The sequence below is a fragment of the Euleptes europaea genome, chromosome 11 (genome assembly GCF_029931775.1).
Source record: "Euleptes europaea isolate rEulEur1 chromosome 11, rEulEur1.hap1, whole genome shotgun sequence".
Lineage (NCBI taxonomy): Eukaryota > Metazoa > Chordata > Lepidosauria > Squamata > Sphaerodactylidae > Euleptes > Euleptes europaea.
Window position 1 is genome coordinate 7,468,947 of NC_079322.1, and position 22,094 is coordinate 7,491,040.

The 22,094-nt window shown below is 44.5% G+C and overlaps 1 protein-coding gene across 1 annotated transcript in view; it reads right to left on the reverse strand.

The window, feature by feature from the left end:
* Positions 1-22,094, reverse strand: part of MOCOS (molybdenum cofactor sulfurase) — a 185,756-nt gene that overhangs the window by 49,362 nt on the left and 114,300 nt on the right. Inside the window, exons 7-8 of the mRNA XM_056857260.1 lie at positions 7,586-7,702; positions 6,316-6,771 (exon numbers count right to left, since the gene is read on the reverse strand). Coding sequence (XP_056713238.1) covers positions 6,316-6,771; positions 7,586-7,702 — 573 coding nt within the window. The remainder of the gene's footprint in view (positions 1-6,315; positions 6,772-7,585; positions 7,703-22,094) is intronic.

Consider the following 22,094-nt stretch of genomic DNA (forward strand, 5'->3'; position numbering starts at 1 on the left):
GGGGCCAAAGAGCCGCATGCGGCTCAGGAGCCGCAGTTTGCCGACCACTGCCTCAGGTGAATAAAACGGAGGAGATAATATGCATCCATGCCGGACTTGCTACAGGTGCTACTTATGCAAATATAGAGGGGAGCTAAGGAGCCCCTGAACTGAATGAGTGTTGGGGCGTGGGGGGGTCTGGCAAAGCCTGGCTGCTGATCATATCAGGGAGGAGGAAGTTAAAGAATCCTTAGCCTGGATCATGACTGGTGGGGGAACGAGTCAGCAGGCAAAGCCAACATTACTGGTCTTTCGGCCTTTGCTCAGATCCAAGTGTGTCCTCCCCAGATATGGCTGTTCCCCATACAATTCCTTGGGAGGACAGAACTGCTTTGGCATAATGAGCCCATCATCAATTCTTAAAACCAGCCCTCCATGGATTTAGGGAAAATTTGTAAATCAACATTTAAACTCAGCTGATATGATGTTGCCTCATAATGCAGATTTCTTACTTAAGTATTTCTACCCTGCTTTTCTCCATAACGGGGATCCAGGAAGCCGCTTACATCTGCCCTGTTGTCCTCACAACCACCACCCTGTAAGGTGGGTTAGGCTGAGAGAGAGAGATCGACTGTCCGAAAATCACCCAATGAGTGTCCATGGTGGAGTGAGGACCTGCACCTGGGACTCCCAGATCCTACTCCAGTGCTCCAGCCACTATATCACGCTTGTTTGGAGGTTCTAGCAGGGAAGCGCAGCTATTGTATATCCTTAACCGAAGAATGGTACACTTCTTCTATCTGGGATGGTTGTCCTCTTCCACCGAGAGCGCAGCTTCGGGAGGGACTCACATGGAGCGGTGAGGGAGGGAGGGGACACCTGCCTAGTCAGCCAGATCAGCCAAATCAACCCTGGCAATCAATGGGGTGACAGATGTTGCAGCCAGATCACCCTCACTTGGCAACCCAATCAAGCAGTGTAGCTCGGAGTCACATTCAAGAAGACCCTATATTGGAATGTGCACCTAGCAACAGCTAGGGCCTCTGCATTAAGGATAGTGGGGTCCATTTTACGTTTTTTCTACACTAAGGGAGGTTTCCTTATAGACCCTGTCCTAAAACTATACAAAAGTAAGGTCATACCACACCTTCTTTATGGAGTGGAAGTATGGGGCTGGAAAGATGACATTCTTATTAGTTTAGAATCAATTCAAAACTACTTTCTCAGGCGTATTTTGGCTCTCCCCAAGGGGACTCCAGCTGCCCTGATGAGGGCTGAAATAGGTCTTCCCTCACTCAGGGAGCGTGTACACCTAGTGGTATTTAAATTGGGGGGGGGGGACAGAACAGCTAGAGCAAAATCGTTTAGCAATCAATCTTTTAATATCATGCTAACGAAAAATCCACTATGCCTTAACTTCTTAAATAAGATATTATTTCAGTATTCAATTCCAGATGACCTTTTAGGGCTATCAGCAGGTTATTCCCAATTTAAAGATTGGGTCTACAAATTCGATGCCCTGATGGACAGAACACAGATTCTGAAATCAGGAACTGCTCCTTGGTTTAAACTTTTCAAAACTGACCATCTTAGAGCTTCTTATTTAGCCAATATACCAAATCCAGAGCTTAGAGAAGCCTTTACGTCCCTACGGTTTCAAACAATGCCAACAGCTGAGTTGACCGGGCATTATTGCCGAATTCCAAAAGACCAACATTTTTGTATCTGTAGAATGTCTGCTCTGGAGGACTTATACCACTACTTATTTGAATGTGCTCTCTATGTGGAACCCAGGGCTACGTTTCTTGCTGGTTTGGTTTCTGGCCTTAACATTTGTCCTAGTGCTGAGAAATTAGTATTTTTGTTAAAAGACACCGATGGGTTTGTTTCTTATAGGACTTCCCTGTATGCTCTGGCGCAAAGAAAATAAGGTCCAATATGGTTGCTAAGACAGCTGATCTTTTGAGTTGATTTTAATGGTTGCTAGGTCCCCTTCTGGATGCACACCTTAACGTGGTGAGGGGGTTTGTGAGTGTCAGGGAAGCTGAGAGCAATACCGTAAGGGGTCTAGACTCTATCAAGAGACTAAACTCCTAGCAGAGTCACTCAAGACGGAATGGTCACAGCTGAGACACCAGACAAAGATGCATCCACCCCCTTAAGGGATCAATGGCCACATCCGCAGAAGAGAACAGGCAGTTCCAATGGGGATGGGGGTAGAGGAATCCCTGAAGGTTAGCTACTGGGCAGCATCAGTAGTGGAAGGTGACACTGGCGGAAGATCTTTCCTAGACAACGGCAGTGCCACTACGGCTAACTCTGGTTAGTACTGCGCAGAAGAAGGCACTGGTAAACCACTTCTGACCAACCTTTACCTTGAAAACCCTATGATGAGACAATCCAAAATGAAAAAAGATATAGTGCTGGAAGATGGGACCCCCAGGTCGGATGGCACTCAATCTGCTACTGGGGTAGAGCAGAGGACAAGTACGAGTAGCGCTGTTCTTAATGATGCGATTGGACTAAAGCCGAAAGGACGTTCAGTGGTTGACATGAATAGATGCAAAAGGAAAGTCCGAAGCTGTTCGACGCATATAATAGGAACATGGAATGTGAGAAGCATGAATCAGGGTAAGCTTGAAATTGTTAAACAAGAAATGGAACGCATGGACATTTCAGTCCTGGGAGTAAGTGAATTAAAGTGGACTGGATTAGGACATTTTCAATCAGAAAATTACAAAGTGTTTTATTCAGGGAATGACAAAAAGAGAAGAAACTGAGTTGCTTTAATAGTGAGGCAAGATGTAGCAAAGGCAGTCAGGAGCTATAATGCAAAGTCTGACCGAATAATATCAATCAGACTTCAGGGAAAGCCTATCAACATAAGCATCCTTCAAGTTTATGCCCCAACTACAGATGCTGATGAGGAAGAAATTGAAAGTTTTTATGCCAGTGTTCAGGAAGAAATTGATCACACACCTAAACAAGATATGCTGATAATCATAGGTGATTGGAACGCAAAAGTAGGAAACAAAGCAGAATCAAATGTTGTTGGCAGATTTGGGCTAGGAGCACAGAATGAAGCAGGAGAACGCCTCGTAGAATTCTGTGAAGACAACAATCTGTTCATTGCAAACACATGTTTCAGGCAACCAAATAGACGATTGTATACATGGACATCACCAGACAGCCAGTATAGAAATCAAATAGATTATATAATTGGAAGCAGAAGATGGAGAAGCTCTATTCTCTCGGCCAAAACAAGACCAGGAGCCGACTGCGGTACAGATCATGAATTGCTAATATCGAAAATAAAGATAAAGCTTAAGAAAAACACCAAAACATTCATAGCGCCAAAATACAATCTAAGCAATATTCCGGAAGAGTTTAAAGACCATGTAAGGAACAGATTTGCATTACTAAGTTCAAGTGAATGTAAACCTGAAGAACTATGGGTGGAAACTAGAGATATTATCAAGGAAGAATGTGCAAAGACTATTCCTGTAGCCAAAAGAAAAGAAAAACCTCAATGGATGTCTGAGGAAACTCTTAAAATTGCCAGAGATAGACGAGAAGCAAAAGTAGAAGGTGACAGAAATAGAATCAAAAGTCTAAGTGCAACGTTCCAGCGACTAGCACGTAGAGACAAAGAGACCTATTATAATAACCAGTGTAAAGAAATAGAAGAGAACAACAAAAAAGGAAGAACAAGAGATCTGTTCCACAAGATCCAAGAAATCAAAGGGAAATTTAAAGCACGGTTAGGCATGCTGAAAGATCAGCATGGAAATACATTAACTGAACAGGGCAAAATAAAGAAAAGGTGGGAACAATACACTGAAGAACTATACAGAAGAGATGAAAGAATAAAAGATTCTTTCCAAGAAGAATCTTTTGAAGAAGAACCTACAGTTTTAGAAAGTGAAGTGAAAGCTGCATTGAGAGCAATCGGGAGAAACAAATCACCAGGAGCAGATGGGATATCAATAGAGCTATTTCAAGCCACAGAAACGGAGTCCATCAAAATCTTGACAAGAATATGCCAACAGATATGGAAAACAAAACAATGGCCCACAGATTGGAAACGATCCATTTACATTCCAATTCCCAAGAAAGGAGACATCAAAGATTGCAACAACTATCGGACCATTGAATTAATTTCTCACGCAAGTAAAGTAATGCTCAAAATCTTACAGCAAAGACTGTTACCATATATGGAACGAGAAATGCCTGATGTTCAAGCTGGTTTCAGAAAAGGAAGAGGCACTAGAGATCATATTGCAAATATACGCTGGTTACTGGAGCATACGAGAGAATTTCAGAAGAAAATCAGCTTGTGTTTCATAGATTACAGCAAAGCTTTTGACTGTGTGGATCATGAAAAGCTATGGCTGGTTTTAAAGGAAATGGGTGTGCCACTACATCTGATTGTTTTGATGCGCAACCTGTACTCTGGACAAGAGGCCACAGTTAGAACAGAATATGGAGAAACGGAATGGTTTCCAATTGGCAAAGGTGTCAGACAAGGATGTATTTTATCTCCCTATCTCTTCAATCTATATGCAGAACATCTAATTAGGAAAGCAGGATTAGATTTAGATGAAGGTGGAGTGAAAATTGGAGGGAGGAACATTAATAATTTGAGATATGCTGATGACACTACATTATTGGCAGAAAATAGTGAAGATTTGAAACAACTACTGCTGAAAGTTAAAAGAGAAAGTGCCAAAGCAGGACTGCAGCTGAACATCAAGAAAACAAAAGTAATGACTACAGGAGAATTACACAACTTTAAGGTTGACAATGAGGAAACTGAAATTGTTCAAGACTTTCTATTCCTTGGCTCCACCATCAACCAAAAGGGAGACTGCAGCCAAGAAATTAGAAGGAGATTGAGACTGGGAAGGGCAGCCATGAAGGAGCTAGAAAATATTTTGAAGTGTAAGGATGTGACTCTGGCCACCAAGACTAGATTAATTCATGCCATCATATTCCCTATTACTATGTATGGGTGTGAAAGCTGGACAATGAAGAAAGCTGATAGGAAGAAAATAGATTCCTTTGAAACGTGGTGTTGGAGGAAAGTGTTGCGGATTCCGTGGACTGCCAAAAAAACAAATCAGTGGGTTATAGATCAAATCAAGCCTGAACTGACCCTAGAAGCTAAAATGACTAAACTGAGGCTGTCGTATTTTGGTCACGTCATGAGACGACAAGAGTCACTGGAAAAGACCGTCATGATAGGAAAAGTTGAGGGCAGCAGGAAAAGAGGAAGACCCAACAAGAGATGGATTGACTCAATAAAGGAAGCCACAGCCTTCAATTTGCAAGATATGAGCAAGGCTGTCAAAGATAGGACATTTTGGAGGACTTTCATTCATAGGGTCGCCATGAGTCGGAAGCGACTTGACGGCACTTAACACACACACAGGTCCCATTGGCTGATTGGGACACCACTGCAACCTTTAGTTATTATTTCTCTGTATGCCTCAATTTAGCATAGTTTTATTATGTATATCTATTATTAATCCAGCATTTTATTAATCTCGTATTTCCTTTTATTACACATCTGTGGTATCCTGGACATGTTTGTAATGGCCTTTGGCTAAATGCAAATAAAGCTATTACTTATTTACTATACCAACCTGGCTCTCAACTTGTACAACTTGTGCCTCACCAAGCCAAAGATAGCCTACCAACTTCCTATTGGAGCCTAGCAGGAACTCTACTGCTCTGGGTTTGTAGAGCCAGGCAGGTGGCAAAAGCTCACATGAACACAAACGAAGCTGCCTTATACTGAGTCAGACCTCTTGGTCCATCAAGGTCAGTATTGTCTACCCGACCGGCAGTGCATCTCCAGGGTCTCAAGCAGCCCCATGCATTGCTTGTGGGCAGAGTTCAGTTTGGTGGATCACAACTCTTTGCAGTCTTGTTCTAACTGTTTGGTCAGCATTCATCTGACTTCCTCTTCTCCCAGGCATCCTAACCTGGTTTCTAAGGTTCTGTGTGAACTTCCTCCTCTTTCCACTTGAAGGAGTAGAAAGTGGGAGGGGGGGACTGCAAGACACCTCAGAGCAGGCGGAATCCAGAACAGGTTCACACAGCACAAGCAGCACTTCTGCTGGAGGGAATACATACTCAGGGTTAGTTCTCACTGACACGGTAAAGCTATAATTAATTGGGTGGCACTGCCTCAGTTTCTAGGTCAAAGCTCACATGGCTGATGTTTCTCCATTCAGAAAAAAATTATCCACACAGAAAACTGAATGTCAGGGATATACAAGCATGACAGACAATACAGCATGACTCTTTAAAAACATCAGTGAAAACATTTACCTCAAAGGCAGCACATGATTTGATTGGGTAGAGATAAATGTTGGTGACGGTTACTGGCATTCTACCACTCTGTTGCACTTCAGTCGAATTCCCAGAAATTTCAGTCATGTCTCTTTCCGAATGCCCCTCTTCAGGCTGTAGACAGACTGGTGTTGCCCTCGAAGGAGAAATGGTGCTAAGCTGAGAGTCCACGATGGGTTTCTTTGGAGGAAGTTTGTTAACAATGTTGTTATCGCAAGTGTAGCCATTTTCTTTTGGAGATGCTGTCACTGGCGAAACATTCCCTGCTGGAGAAGGACAATTAACCGTGTTGCAACCACAGAGCCTGGTGGCAATAATGAACTTCAGAAAGGTTTGTGCATCTTCAAACGTGGACATATAGCCAAAGGAGATCCTCACAGACCCGGTGGGACATCCATCGATTACATCTATGTCATCTCCACAGACATGGCCAGCCTAGTTACGTTAGAAAAAGGTACCATGAACATTTTTTTGTAAACATTACAAATATATATATATATGACTATTTTTACAGCAACAGATTCTTCTCAAATGTAGAAATTGAGGGGTTGTGAGTAGCAGGGGAGTCCCTCAAGATGCTGCCTGTGAGAATAAGCAGGACCCTTTATTTTGTGTTACTTCCTTCTCCACAGGCCTACTCCTGGTTCTCAAACCCACTCTTTGGAATGCCCTTCCTAGAGAGACCTGCCTGGCTCCATCTTTAGGAAATGCAAAAGGGCATAGTGGAGTGGTTGTATGGATTCATGCAGGGAGAGGTATTCCATAAAGTCCCTGGGCCATGCAAGGCTATGAAGGTTATCACCAGAACCTTACACTGAACCTCAAAGCACCTAGGTAACCCCAAAGAAGTTCAATTGCTCCAAAGCAGGTATCATGTGATCAGATCAGTTGTTTCCTGTCAAATTGTAGGCAGGCCATGTTATGCACCAGCTAAAGTTTCCAAGTTGAATTCACGGGCATCCCCACATAGTAGGGTGGCCTATTTATATTCCCCATGGCAACTGTGTGACATACCTGGAGGCCAGAACTGGGTACCAGGAATTCCATTTGTTCATCCATAGTCTACATGATTTCATTTACACAGCTAAGGGCTTAAACAGAGGAGATGCAAAATATTCTGCACAAACATGACATAGGTATCCCTGCAATATAGCTCTTTATAAGCTAATAGATAAACCATCTTTTGGACTGGAAATCGTGAATGGGGAGGCAGCATCACCAAGTATTGATGAACCAAACCCATACTGACCTGGAGGTTCTTTTTGATGTCATCATTGCTAATCCCCAAATGTTGCTGGCAAGCTCCAGTGTTACAGAAACAGCCTGTGCGGACATGGATGTTATAGAGCCCAGCCAATCTGTCCACCTTACGGTTTCAACAGGACCAAAGAAAGAAAGATTATATTAATCTATATAATAAAATCTGTAAATCAAGAATGCACTAGGGTGTGCTTTTTCCAATTGTCTCAGAAATCTAGTTGTAGAATTTAAACTTCATTCTATGCAATTGAGAAAAATGCGCAGTATTTTAAATATTATTTTCTATAAGGAAAATTGCTGATAATAAGAGATCTGATTTAGGTAGATCTGATTCTGCTGCTTTCTGATTTAACTCCTACTTGTAATCAATCAATCATAATTTATTACAGTCATGGACCATCAATTAAAACAAAATGTTACATAGTATATGATAAAACACAAATATTCAGGATAAAACAAAATTCAAAAATTTAAAAGAAACATAGACATTCCTGAAATAATCAATCAATACACAGAAATTCATAGGGTTGATACAAATAACAATCCATAGGGTTCCAAACAATATTTATCCCACACTTCCATACTGTATCGATTTGATCCAGCACTGTCTTACTTTTATTGCTAACCAAGCAAACCTAGCAACAAAGGAGCTTAATGGCTAGTATTAACTCCACCAGCTTGGGCACCTCTTCTGTTGTATCTGCAGCCCTTTCTAAAATGCCTTCTGGCAGCTTGTTATGGCCTCCTCGGGTATGCACTCCGATATGCACTATTGTCTTTATCATTGCTTGCACCCTCTCTTCAAATCCCAGAGAAGCTCATATTTTGTCGCGGCAATCGTATGATACTAGAACCCCTTATTAAATAACGTCCACTTTCCACAATATCTCTGGGTTCTTGGCTGACCTGATGCGGCAGTAACTGGAGAGCCAGTGTGGTGTAGTGGTTAAGGGCGGCGGATTCTAATCTGGAGAACCAGGTTTGATTCCCTACTCCTCCACATAAACGGTGGACTCTAATATGGTGAAACAGGTTGACTTCCCCACTCTTCCACATGAAGCCAGATGGGTGACCTTGGGCTAGTCACAGTTCTCTCTGAACTCTCATAGCCCCACCTACCTCACAAGGTGTCTGTTGTGGGGAGAGGAAGAAAAGGAGATTATAAATCAGTTTGATTCTCCTTAAAAGGTAGAGGAAGCCAGCATATAAAAACCAACTCTTCTTCTTCTACCTTGCAGAATATGCCTGTTCTTTTTGTTGGGATAAAAATCTTTTTACAAATGTGGGGGAGGACCACCTGCAATTTTATGTTCTTGCATCTGTTCTCCCCTAAAAGGCAATTTTGATGTATCAAAAGAGAGGGCTTAAAGTAAAGTTAGACTTCCTTCAAGGCTTCATGGCCCACTGCAGTCCATTTTCTCAGGTCTGTTTTAGTTACGCCTTCAAAAACTGGTGTGTGTGTCCGTGTCCCGCGGGGTTCCTGGTCATTGCTCTATCCTGCTGGATCCCTCTATCGCCTGCTCTCAGTCAGTGTCTTCTCCTGTCTTAGCTACCTCCCCCAATCATTGCTTTTCATATCTAGGCAGAAGATACATCTCTAAAAATATAGAAGCTAATGGAAGTAATCGCTCCAAATGTACTTAATGTGAATAATGTATTTGATGACCCAGGATTATTTCTTCATTACAATGCATTGTGATTATAGTGTGGGGTACACAGTCCTGGTTTGACTATTAAAACACTCATTCTCTTTCTCATTCATGGATACTCACATACATTCAACCAAATCACAAACATTCTTTCCCATCACCCACATAACTTATTCATCCCCATACCCATTCATGATTATGTTGATCTTCATTCATTATTTAGGTTTTTTTTCCGTTTCACAACTTCGAAATCTCAGTTAATTGCGATACTAAATGTTTATGTCAGTAACAGGCATCGGTCTAGATTCTACGGAGAATTCCTTCAGGAATAGCCTAACCTTCCTTGCAGGGTTGCTGTGAAGATATAATAAAGGGAATGAACAATGTAATCTGCTCTGAGCTCTTTGCAGGATGGACAGAAGAAAATGCAACCTATCTTTCTATTTAGATATACATAGGGCATTCATGTGAGTTCTTTGTGTGGAGAATGGGCTTTGGTGGTGGTTTTATGTTTCTTTTCAAGTGCTAAATGAACCTATTCCTACATGCACATATTTACAATTAGGAGTTTAAATGAGATCTTGGATCCCCTTTTTAGAAAGGATTTGCTCAGTAGGAATGTTATGATGCCATATTTGCTTAATATTATAAATTCTGAGTATTGAAGATCTTTTATGCTTCTTCGGTACAATGCTTTGCCCTCTACATATTTAGATGGGAAATATAGTAGACTTCCGATGGAAGCACGTAAATGTATCTGTAAAGAAGGTGAACTTGAAACTACCGAACGTGTCCTATTTGAAAGTAAGCTGTATGACCATATACGTACAGGACTATTGACATCATTGCTTCCTGTTCAGTTTATTCCTCTGGTTTGCTCATCCCTTGTAAACAAAGGTTCAAGGTCCGCTGTAAGTCAAGCCTCTCGTTAGTGCTCTAAATTTGGTCTCCAAATTAGCTAATCTCCCCATTAAATACTGGAGACTCCCAGCCTTCCCTGTAACATTTCTGCTGGTGAAAGCAGGGTGAGATGGAAATCTCCCCTCCTCGCAGTGTTCCCTTGCAGCACCAGCAAATGAGCACTTTTTATGGCCAGTTCCCCCATAGTACCTCTAACTGTAGGTTCAGCTATGCACCTGTGACCTGGCACATGTCGGGCATATTGTGTAGTTTGGCCCACAGCCCCCTCCCCAAAGCTGTAAAGGCTGTACACCTTTACTTTCAAGTAAGCCTCACTGAATTCAGTGGGACTTGTTCAGTGGGTCTTCTGGTGGTGGTGGAAAGTCCCATCAAGTCAAAGCTGACTTAGGGCGACCTCGTAGGGTTTTCAAGGGAAGAGGCATTGGGAGATGGTTTGTCATTGCTTGCCTCTGCGTGGGCTGAGAGAGTTCTGAGAAAACCTTGACTGGCCCAAGGTCACGCAGCAGGCTAAATGTGGAAAAATGTAGACAAGCTGGAACGTGTCCAGAGGAGGGCAACAAAGATGGTGAGGGGTCCGGAGACCAAGTCCTATGAGGACAGTTTGAAGGAGCTGGGTATGTTTAGCCTGAAGAGGAGAAGACTGAGAGGGGATATGGTAACCATCTTCAAGTACTTGAAGGGCTGCCATATAGAGGATGGTGTTGAGTTGTTTTCTGTTGCCCCAGAAGGTCTGACCAGAACAAATGGGTTAAAATTAAAAGAGTTTCCATCTAGACATTAGGAAGAATTTTCTAACAGAGCAGTTCCTCATTGGAACAGGCTTCTTCGGGAGGTGGTAAGTGCTCCTTCCCTGGAGGTTTTTAAGCAGAGGCTAGATGGCCATGTGTCAGCAATGCTGATTCTATGACCTTAGGCAGTTCATGAGAGGGAGGGCATCTTGGCCATCTTCTGGGCATGGAGTAGGGGTCGCTGGGTGTGTGTGGGGGAGGTAGTTGTGAAATTCCTGCATTGTGCAGGGGGTTGGACTAGATAACCCTGGCGGTCCCTTCCAACTCTATGATTCTATGGAGGAGTGGGGAATCAAACCCGGTTCTCCAGATGAGATGGCTTTTAGTGGATCTTCTATAGCCGTAAAAAATATTGTCGAAGGCTTTCACGGTCAGAGTTCATTGGTTCTTGTAGGTTATCCGGGCTGTGTAACCGTGGTCTTGGAATTTTCTTTCCTGACGTTTCGCCAGCAACTGTGGCAGGCATCTTCAGAGTAGTAACACTGAAGGACAGTGTCTCTCAGTGTCAAGGGTGTAGGAACAGTAATATATAGTCAGAAAGGGGTTGGGTTTGAGCTGAGTATTGTCCTGCAAAAGTATTGTCCTGTAAGTATCAAGATAATGTGCTAATGAGGGTATGGTATGTTAATATGGAACCATTGTATCCTGAAGTGATCTGTTAATGTGTGTAATCCAAAACTAATCTGTATGGCTATTGTTGAATGTTGTCTTTGTCTGGAGGTCTTGCACGGTCCATTAATGTTTTGATTATTCCTCTTTTCTGTCGGGGGTGGTGGTTGGAGTTTTTGTGTAAGTAGCGATCTGTGTGAGTTGGTTTCCGGTAGACCTTGTGACCTAACTGAAGGTTTGATTTACGGATGACAAGGTATCAAGAAATGGGAGTTTACCCTCAATTTCCTTTTCCATGGTAAACTGAATGTTTGGATGGATATTATTAAGATGGTTTAGAAAGTCCATTAATTTTTCTTCACCATGGCTCCAAATGGTAAATGTATCATCTACGAACTTGGACCGTGCAAGACGGATCTGTGAACCACAGTTTCTCAAGGAAGAAACTAACCATCTAAATCACGCACTGCTAGCAAACGGCTACTCCAAGAATGAAATCAGAAGGGCCATTGAACCAAACAAAAATCAGAAAACTCAAGAAAAACAGTCTCCCATAGGAAAGGTATTCTTGCCATTTATTAAAGGAGTCACTGATAGGATGGAGAAACTTTTGAAAAAAACATAACCTACAAACAGTGTTTAAACCCACCAAGAAAATACAACAAATGCTACGATCAGCAAAAGACAAAAGAGACCCCCTCACCTCTGCAGGAGTATATCGTATACCTTGCAGCTGTGGAGAAGTTTACATCGGGACCACAAAACGCAGCATACAAACAAGGATAAAAGAACATGAAAGATACTGCAGACTTGGCCAACCTGAGAAATCAGCAGTGGCTGAACATGGACTGACACAAACAGGACACAGGGTCTTATTCCAAGACACTGAAAGACTGGACAATTCTACCAACTATTTTGTCAGATTGCACAGAGAAGCCATTGAAATTCATAAACATCAGCACAACTTTAACAGAAAAGAGGAGAGTTTAAGAATGAATAAGGCTTGGCTTCCTGCCCTGAAAAACCTCCAGACAAAGACAACATTCAACAATAGCCATACAGATTAGTTTTGGATTACACACATTAACAGATCACTTCAGGATACAATGGTTCCATATTAACATACCATACCCTCATTAGCACATTATCTTGATACTTACAGGACAATACTTTTGCAGGACAATACTCAGCTCAAACCCAACCCCTTTCTGACTATATATTACTGTTCCTACACCCTTGACACTGAGAGACACTGTCCTTCAGTGTTACTACTCTGAAGATGCCTGCCACAGTTGCTGGCGAAACGTCAGGAAAGAAAATTCCAAGACCACGGTTACATTCTATAGCCGTGTTGGCAAACCTATGGCATGCGTGCCAACTCCGGCACGTGTAGCCCTCTCTGCCGGCACGCACGGCTCCCGCCCCCTTCCCTTCAAAGCTCCTGCCCCCTTCCCCGCACTCCCTGCCGCCCAGCTGGGCAGTGGGGGCTTTGAATCCGGGCGTTCGGCGGTGCAGCCGGAGAGGCTGCCATTGGAGGGGAGCGCGCGTGCATGTGTCGGCTTGAGGGTGGCGAGGCAATCAGGGCGCGGCGCGATGGCGGGGCTTTCAATGGCTACGGCAGGGCTGTCGTGAGGGCGATGTGGCCGTCGGGGGCCTCCTGGCAGGCAACGCTCTTCCAGGCGTGGGGAGGCCGGCCAGGCTCCGCGGGCAGCCGGCGGGACGGCGACAACGAGGCACTGCTGCGGGCGGCGCTGGAGGCTGAGGAGGAGGAGGCAGGCGAGGGCAGCGCCAGGTCCCCGGCCGCGCTCTCCTGGCCGGTGGGCTTTGTGGGGGGCCCGGAGGGCGGGCTGTGGCTGTTCCCGTGGGGCAGCAGCCTGGAGGAGCGGGGCTACCAGGTGCGGGCGGCGCGGGCGGCGCTGGAGGCCAACACGCTGCTGTGCCTGCCCACCGGGCTGGGCAAGACGCTGGTGGCGGCCGTGGTGCTCTGCAACTTCTAGTGCTGGTTCCCCGGCGGCCGCGCCGTCATCCTGGCCCCCACCAAGCCCCTGGTGGCCCAGCAGAGGGGCCCGCGGCTCGCCGGCATCCCCCAGGCACACATGGCCCGCATGACCGGTAGGTGCTGGCCCGGCCCTGAGACCCCCCCTCCCCCGCCCCGAGACCCGCCCGTGTCCACATGTGCACAGGGCTCCCAGGTCTCTCCCCCTTCCCCCCCCCCACAACTCGCAACCTATCAATAGGAATCTGTAGAAAAGAGGGGCCGTGGCTCAGTGGCAAAGCATCTGCTTGGCATGACACATGCATGTCAAAGCATGCCCCTTAAGGACCCCAAATGCTCTCTTCTGCACTTTCCCCCTTCCGTCCTCTCCACAAAACTGCTTATGCCACTAGTAAAAGTCAATGCAGGAATTTAGATAGTTTCAGAGGGTGACCATGCTGGTTGGCAGTAGAACACCTAGTCCAGGAGTACCTTAGAGACCAACAAGATTTGGGGGGGGGATACACCTTCAAGAGTCAAAGTTCCCTTTTTCAGATACACGAAAGGAGCTTGACTCTTGAACACTCATACTCTGAAAACCTTGTTCCTCTCTTAAGGTGCTGCTGGACTCGAATCTAGCATGCATTTGGAGCGTGTGTGTGTGTTAAGTGCCGTCAAGTCGCTTCCGACTCATGGCGACCCTATGAATCAATGTCCTCCAAAATGTCCTATCTTTGACAGCCTTGCTCAGATCTTGCAAAATGAGGGTCGTGGCTTCCTTTAGTGAGTCAATCCATCTCTTGTACAATAAGCCCCGATCGGCTCGCCGCCCTCAAGCCGTGCAGGCAGCGTGAAGCAGTTCAAAGCCCCCCCCCCTTCCCTGGACTTTGAACCGCTCCGTGTTGGCACTTTGCGATAAATAAGTGGGTTTTGGGTTGCAGTTTGGGCACTCGGTCTCTAAAAGGTTCGCCATCACTGTTCTATAGCAACAGTTTTACCTGAATGCATTTGTTTTAAAGACAGCTTTAGTGAAAACAACGGCACCTCAGAAAAAGACGGAGATGGCTACAAAGCTGGGGGGGGGGGGAAGCGGGCAGCACCATTCAAAGGCACAGCTAACATCACAGATGCCGCAAACACCACTTCAGGCATGTTCCTTCTGGAAACATCAGTACTAAGGTTGTCTAAAAACAAAATATGAGGAATTTTTTAATTTAATTTGGGGAGTAAAACCCAGCAAATCATACTGTCTGTAAGCTGGGGGTGGGGGAAACCAATGCAGTGCACCAAAAAGGTCCTTGTGGAATTGCCCACAGTATACTATCTGCAGCGGCAGCAACATCAGCAGTATATAAAGGTTGCCCATATACTGAATTGGGTTTGCGAGGTTGATATGTAGAAATCTGCTCACACATTCACCAGACAATTACTGCACAGATTCCTGCTCATTCATGATGCAGCCTTTGGCAGACGTAGCCTCCAAAGGATGCTATCAGAATATGTCAGCCTGCCTTAGGGATGGAACTAGGGTTGCCAACTTGGGAAATTCCTGCTGCTTTGGGGACAGAGCCTGGGAAAGTAGAATTTGGAGAGGGGATGGAAGCTCAGCAGGGATGTGATGCCAGAGAGTCCACCCTCTCCAGGGGAACTGATCTCTGTCATTGGAGATCAGCTTTCATTCCTGGAGATCTCTAGCTCCCACCTGGAGGTTGGCAGCCCCAGCGGGAACAGCTTCCCAACATGCTAGAAGCAAGGAGTGCCCTCCCCCAGAAACACTGGAGGAAAAAATGCTTGCTGAGCAAGAAGCCATTGACCCTGACAATGCTCATATGCATCAATGGTTAACTGTGTCAGACTGATTCAACAAGCTGCAGCACAGGTCCTGTGGATGGACGGGGTCTGTGACCTGAAAACACCAGTGCAGAACTTCATGCAGCAGATTAGCACAGATGCAGCCTGCCCATTTTAAGCATCCCATCCCCCAGGGAGACCTGGTTACTGCTTTGTTTCCCTTTGCATCCTCAATATATCTGCCTGGCAGCCTGCATCCCCATAAGCCATTAGCTAAACACAGCCGATGTCAAAGGGCAACAGCATGTTCTCCCCCCACCTTTATGTTAACTCTTTCTTGGAACTAGACACACAGTAACCTAGCACTGCTTTTTAAAAAAATCTCCTGCTCACAGACTGTGAGAGAGGCTCTCTTGGTATAAAAGGTTAATGCAGCCCAAAAGTAGGTCAGGAAAGAAACCCAGCCTTCTTTGAATTATTTTGTTTTTCTTCTCCCGAATGAGGAATTAGGCTTTGTTTAAGTTAAAATTTAAAAAAAACAAGGAGGTTGGTAATAAAATACATTTTTCCTATGCTTAATAAACCGCGTGATCCTCTGCGCTGTGCTGCATTTTTCTTTTTTGTTATTTTATTTTATATAAAGGGTACTGAAGGGAAAAAAGGGAATAAGTGAATAGGTAAACATGGGATACATCTGTCTGTGAATCAAAATAAAAAATTACAATATAGACACAACAACTAATCTGTCAGTTAGTTTGACAGACTACATTCTGACATTTATGGCTTTGTTTCTATGGCAGGATATTTAATTTCTTTGTTCTACACTATAAAACAACCTATATTACTACTTGTTATATTTCCATCAACCTCAAGCCTTTGCATTTTTCTTTATAGCTGACATGGGGGGTTCAGCTGACCCTTGCTGACTCAGTCATGAGCCTGGGTGGGTTTATACTGGACCCAGCATTATTGCTGGAGAAGCAAGTTAACGCAGTTGCAAAAAAGGCTTTCTTCCAACTCAGCCTAGCTCGAAAAATGGCCCCTTGCCTTGACATGGCGGATCTCGCCACCTGGGTCCACATCACAGTGACATCGAGACCAGACTACTGTAATGCACGGTCTGCTGGTCTCCCCACAAAATCAATTTGGAAGCTCCAGTTGTTGCAGAATGCCACCACTCAGCTATTATCAAGAGGTCGATGGAGCAGGCACATATCTCCCACTCTGCAGTCACTCCACTGGTGGCCCATCAGTCACCAGGCTCAATTAAAAGGTATTGGCTGTCACATACAAAGCCTTTCATGGCCTTGGACCTTGTAACTGTGAGACTGTCTCTCCCCCTGGGCTCCGCCATGACAGCTTCACTCATCCAAGCAGGGCCTTCTGCAGATGCCAACCTGCAAGTGGGCAAAGTCAACTACTGCTCGTACATGTGCTTCCACCGTTGTGTCCCCCAACTTCTGGTAAGGCCTGCCAGAGGAGGTCAGGAAGGGTCCCACTCTCCTGGCTTTCCAAAAACTATGCAAAACTGAATTATTCAAGAGGGCTTTTCTATGCACACAATAGGGTTGCACTGGACAAAATGATTCATAACATTACTTGGACAAATTATTAGGGACTGTGGTCTATACTACTGTGTATAGTTTGTATTAAGATGGATCCTACTATGTAATTTTGCATCATTTAACGTGTCATGTTAACATGTATGCTTTGCTTCAGTTCTGTTCTTTAGATTTCTGGTTGGTCCTACAACCCAAATCTTATTTCATTGCTTATGTGAATACTCCATCCTGTCAATTGTCTTGACTCACTCTGTGTAACCCGCCTTGAGTACCAGTCAGAAAGGCAGACAATAAATAGCGTAAATAAATAAATACAAGCAAGGCTTTGTTTGAATGGCATGAAACAAAGGGAGACAAGGAAGAAGAAGCAAGAGTCAACCAGCATTGTAAGTGAAGGCCACAGGCAAACTGGGACATCAAAATAGCTCTGAAGGAAGCTGTGCCCAGTGGCCCCACTAAGGTTCAGGCTGTGCCACAGGATCCCACTCCACTTAGACTCAGGCCACAGGGTCGATTCAGGTCCAAGCAGAGTTGCAGGGTCTACAAGGGTCGCTTGACTCAGCTGGCTTCCAGCTGCCAGGGGTCCACCAGTCCGTTAAAGGGCCGTGGGGTAAAAAAGAGAGCTCCTCCTATTTTCTAAAGGTGGGACCCTAGCTTAATGGTACAGCATCTGCTTGGCACACAAGAGATCCACGGCTCAATCCCTGGCATCTCCAGTTAAAAGGATCAAGTGGGAGGTGATGTGAAAGGCCTCTACCAGAGATGCTGGAGAGCAGCTGCCAATCTGAGTATATGATACTGATCTTTATTTTGACGGCCCAGGGGTCTGATGCAGTATAGAGCAGCTTCATATGTTCATTTGATCTGAAAGAGGCAGTACTTATTCTGTTCAGTTCTGAAACAACTTCACTGGCCGCCTGTTTGTTTCCAGACTCAGTTTGGCATGGCTGTGGATATTCTATTGCAAAGTAAAACCAGTTGACAGTAGGATTACAAGAATTAAGGTGTGCAAGAAGGCTTTTTGACCCCCTGAAAGAAGCAGCACACCTTGGTTCTCTGCACAATTTGGGAATAGTTTGGCCAAGTCAAGTGACATCAACCTACTTCCCGCAAAAAGAAAAAATGTGCAGTGGTTTCCAAAGCAGAGTTACACCTTTTTTGAGTCCACTGGCCTTAGAACGGTATAACTTTATTTAGGATTGCCCTGGTGGCCTTATCTACTTGTCTGCACTTATCCTCTCTGCAGGCAATCTAGCCAGAACAATTTGACGGAATTTTCCCCAATGAAATGGTGGGTAGGACATGACTGACTGTATCTCCATTTCAGGGGAATACCTCCTCCCCTTCGATCCCACCTCCCTTGTAAGAGTCTTTCAACCTGCAATATACAATCTAGCTCTTCTATAGCAGGGGAAGAGTTACTATATCTGTTAAGATGCATGCCATCCACCATAACTCTGATGCGGAACAGCAGCACTTCAACCTTGTTGTCTGAGGGAAACCAGAACAACAACTATTAAATACATGAAGAGCCATTCTACAAACACACATTGCCAACCTGTGTCAACAAAAACCCATTCCAATATCAGTTCCTTTGTAGTCGGGCAAAATAATATCATCTAATGCTTTCTGCCATGGGCTTTTATGCTAAGATGTCTGCCACAAAACAGTGAGGGACAATCCAAACCAAAGAATTACTGCAGGCCAAACAGAAGGGAATCAGCCCAACCTCCTTCCTCATAATCCAGTTTGTATTCAGTACTTCATCAGCTTCTCCTAGTTGCCTGAAATCTTAACTGCTAAATCAATATATAAAAAAATCAATAGTGAACCATCACCCCAGTAGTTTTTAAGATGGCTCTTTGGAACTCAGCCAAAAAAGCCATTAGGCCAGCTATGAATATTTGTCTTAGCTGGAGTCATCACATTTAATTTAATAAGTGGGTATGCTCTTAAAAGAATGGTTAATTCATATTCTTTGACCGTCACTGCACAGTTTATACTTTAGCAGAATTGAGAATCCAGGTTCCCCCCACCCCAGGGGGGCATGTTGGCCTTTCCTCTTTCCAGTATCATTCACGAGACTTTTATGATGTACTTCACAGAAGAACAAAAGAATAATTTTTCATCACACTTTTGAAAAAATATCAGCCATGTCAATAATTCACCCAAGACTGTCAGACTCTCTAAAGGATTGGCCATATTCTAATCTTGTTTAAGTGACTTCTGGAAACCGAACTACCCTTGACAAAGGACTTTAAATTATTGTTATTTTTTTCAAAATATGATTTTTTAAAATTATTGTTGTCTTCTGCCAGCATGTGATCACTTTTTGTTTTGTTTGACATATCCCCAATAACTGTTATTGGCCTTCCTGCCTGGTTTTGGTGTCACGTGTGCTTATATGTTTTGACTGAATTATTTGATATATACTTTATTTTAAAAGTTGTATTACTATTGAAATGTTCTAATGTATCGATGCTCACCACTTTGGGGACCTTACTTGGTTTGAAAAGCGGTATAGAAATGTTTTAAAATAAATAAAACAAAATGGCAGCCCCCGCATCAAACCAAGTTCTCCACCCTTTCCCCTCCATCCTTACAACAGCTATAGTGAGGGGGGAAAGTATTTGATCCCCTGCTGAATTTGCCCGTTTGCCCTCTGACGAAGAAATGACCAGTCCATAATTTTAAAGGTAGGTTTATTGTAGCTGTGAGAGACAGAATAACAACAGGAAAACCCCCAGAAACCCAGAAGACAAAAGTCAGAGATTGATGTGCATTATAATGAGTGGAATAAGTATTTGATCCCTTTGCAAAAGATGACTTAGTACTTGGTGGCAAAACCCTTGTTGGCAATTACAGAAGTCAGATGTTTCTTGTAGGTGGCCACCAGATTTGCACACATCTCAGGAGGTATTTTGTCCCACTCCTCTTTGTAGATCGTCTCCAAGTCAGTAAGATTTCGAGGCTGATGTGTAGCTACTCGAACCTTCAGCTCCCTCCACGGATTTTCGATGGGATTAAGGTCTGGAGACTGGCTAGGCCACTCCAGGACCTTAATGTGCTTCTTCTTGAGCCACTCCTTTGTTGCCTTGGCCGTGTGTTTTGGGTCATTGTCATGCTGGAATACCAATCCTCGACCCATTTTCAATGCCTTGGCTGAGGGAAGGAGGTGCTCACCCAAGATTTGACGATACATGGTCCCGTCCATCGTCCCTTCGATGCGGTGAAGGTGTCCTGTCCCCTTAGCAGAAAAACACCCCCAAAGCATAATATGTCCCCCTCCATGTTTGACGGTGGGGATGGTGTTCTTGGGGTCGTTGGCAGCATTCCTCCTCCTCCAAGCACGGCGAGTTGAGTTGATGCCAAAGAGCTCGATTTTGGTCTCTGACCACAACACTTTCACTCAGTTCTCCTCTGGGTCATTCAGATGTGCATTGGCAAACTGCAGACGGGCCTGTACATGTGCTGTCTTGAGCAAGGGGACCTTGAGGGCTCTGCAAGATCTCAGTCTTTCATGGCGTAGTGTGTTACCAACTGTTTTCATGGTGACTATGGTCCCAGCTGCCCTGAGATCATTGACAAGTTCCCCCCGTGTAGTTCTGGGCTGCTTCATCACCGTTCTCATGATCATTGCAACTCCACGAGATGAGATCTTGCATGGAGCCCCAGACCCAGGGAGGTTGACAGTTAGGGTTAGGGTTGTCACCTTCTCACCAAGCTGCTTGGCAATAGTCTTGTAGCCCAGTCCAGCCTTGTGCAGGCCTACAATCTTGTCCCTGACATCCTTGGACAGCTCTTTGGTCTTGGTCACGGTGGCTAGTTTGGAATTTGATGGATTGATTGCTTCTGTCGACAGCAGAACCCTAACCCTAACCCTAATCTGGCTGGTTGATAGGGGGTCAAATACTTATTTCACTCATTATAATGCACATCAATCTCTGACTTTTGTCTTCTGGGTTTCTGGGGTTTTTCCTGTTGTTATTCTGTCTCTCACAGCTACAATAAACCTACCATTAAAATTATGGACTGGTCATTTCTTTGTCAGAGGGCAAACGGGCAAATTTAGCAGGGGATCAAATACTTTTTCCCCTCACTGTAGCTGTGTTTTTCCTTCAGCCCTCTCTTCCTCAGCCTTTGGTGGTGGGGGTGGGGAAACATGGTGGCTCTGTCTGACTGAGCCAAATCGAAAAAGACAAAGACCTTGGGGTGGGGGGTCACAGCAGACCCTTGTCCAACCTGAATTTCTTCATAGAAGAAAACATTGTTAGAGATACATGCAGTTGAAGAAATACTCAATTATCATTTCTCCTTCCGAAGCCATCCATACAGATGATACCATAGCAGTGTAAGCAGCATCCATGGATCTCTCCAGAAATATATAAATCAGATCTAACAATGAATGGAATTGGACTTTCTCTGCTGCAAATAACATGTTTCCTCAGGAGTCAAAACTCTGACTGTTGATGTCTTGGAAAAAGCCACCAGTATCCCAAAGGTGTCATCTTGCACATGATAATGAGAGTATAACTCACCACACCTGCAAGCCACTGCAGTGTAGGAGTGAGAGAGTAGGGCTAGGGAGATATGGGTTCCCATCCCTATCCATGAAAGTTACTGGATGACCTGGATACCATCACCTTCTGTCTGCTTCAGTCTAACCTACCTCACAGAGTTGTTGTGATCATAAAGTACAGGAGGGCAAATCATGTACACTGCCCTAAACTCCTTAGAGGAAGGCTAGGATACAAATATACTAAATAAATCATTGGGGCTGGATCCAGCCAGCTTTTTTACTCCATATCCAGCAACTCTCACATCCAAAGTCCTGTGATTCTCAGCACATCTTTTTTCGGTTGCCACAGAAAACGCCTCCTTCATCTTTCATCTGCAGAAAAGTTGCTTGGATTCAATCCACTACGTGGGATATGCTTATACATGCTAAGTACAGCACAAAAGGATGGAAATCATGATGAGTTTTGAGGATTTCTGCAGAGACCATCTGCCCCCCCTTACTATACTGTGACAAAGTCTAAAAAGATGAATTCAGGGATAACTAGTTGACGATAGGCTTGCCAGAAAGTGCATGGGCTCCCAGCTTGCTCACAGAGACCCAGCTGTACCCACTCTTGTGGGTAAAATACTCTTTACTACTTGGCAAGATGACAGAAATGACCAAGCAACTCCAGGGTAGTTCTTT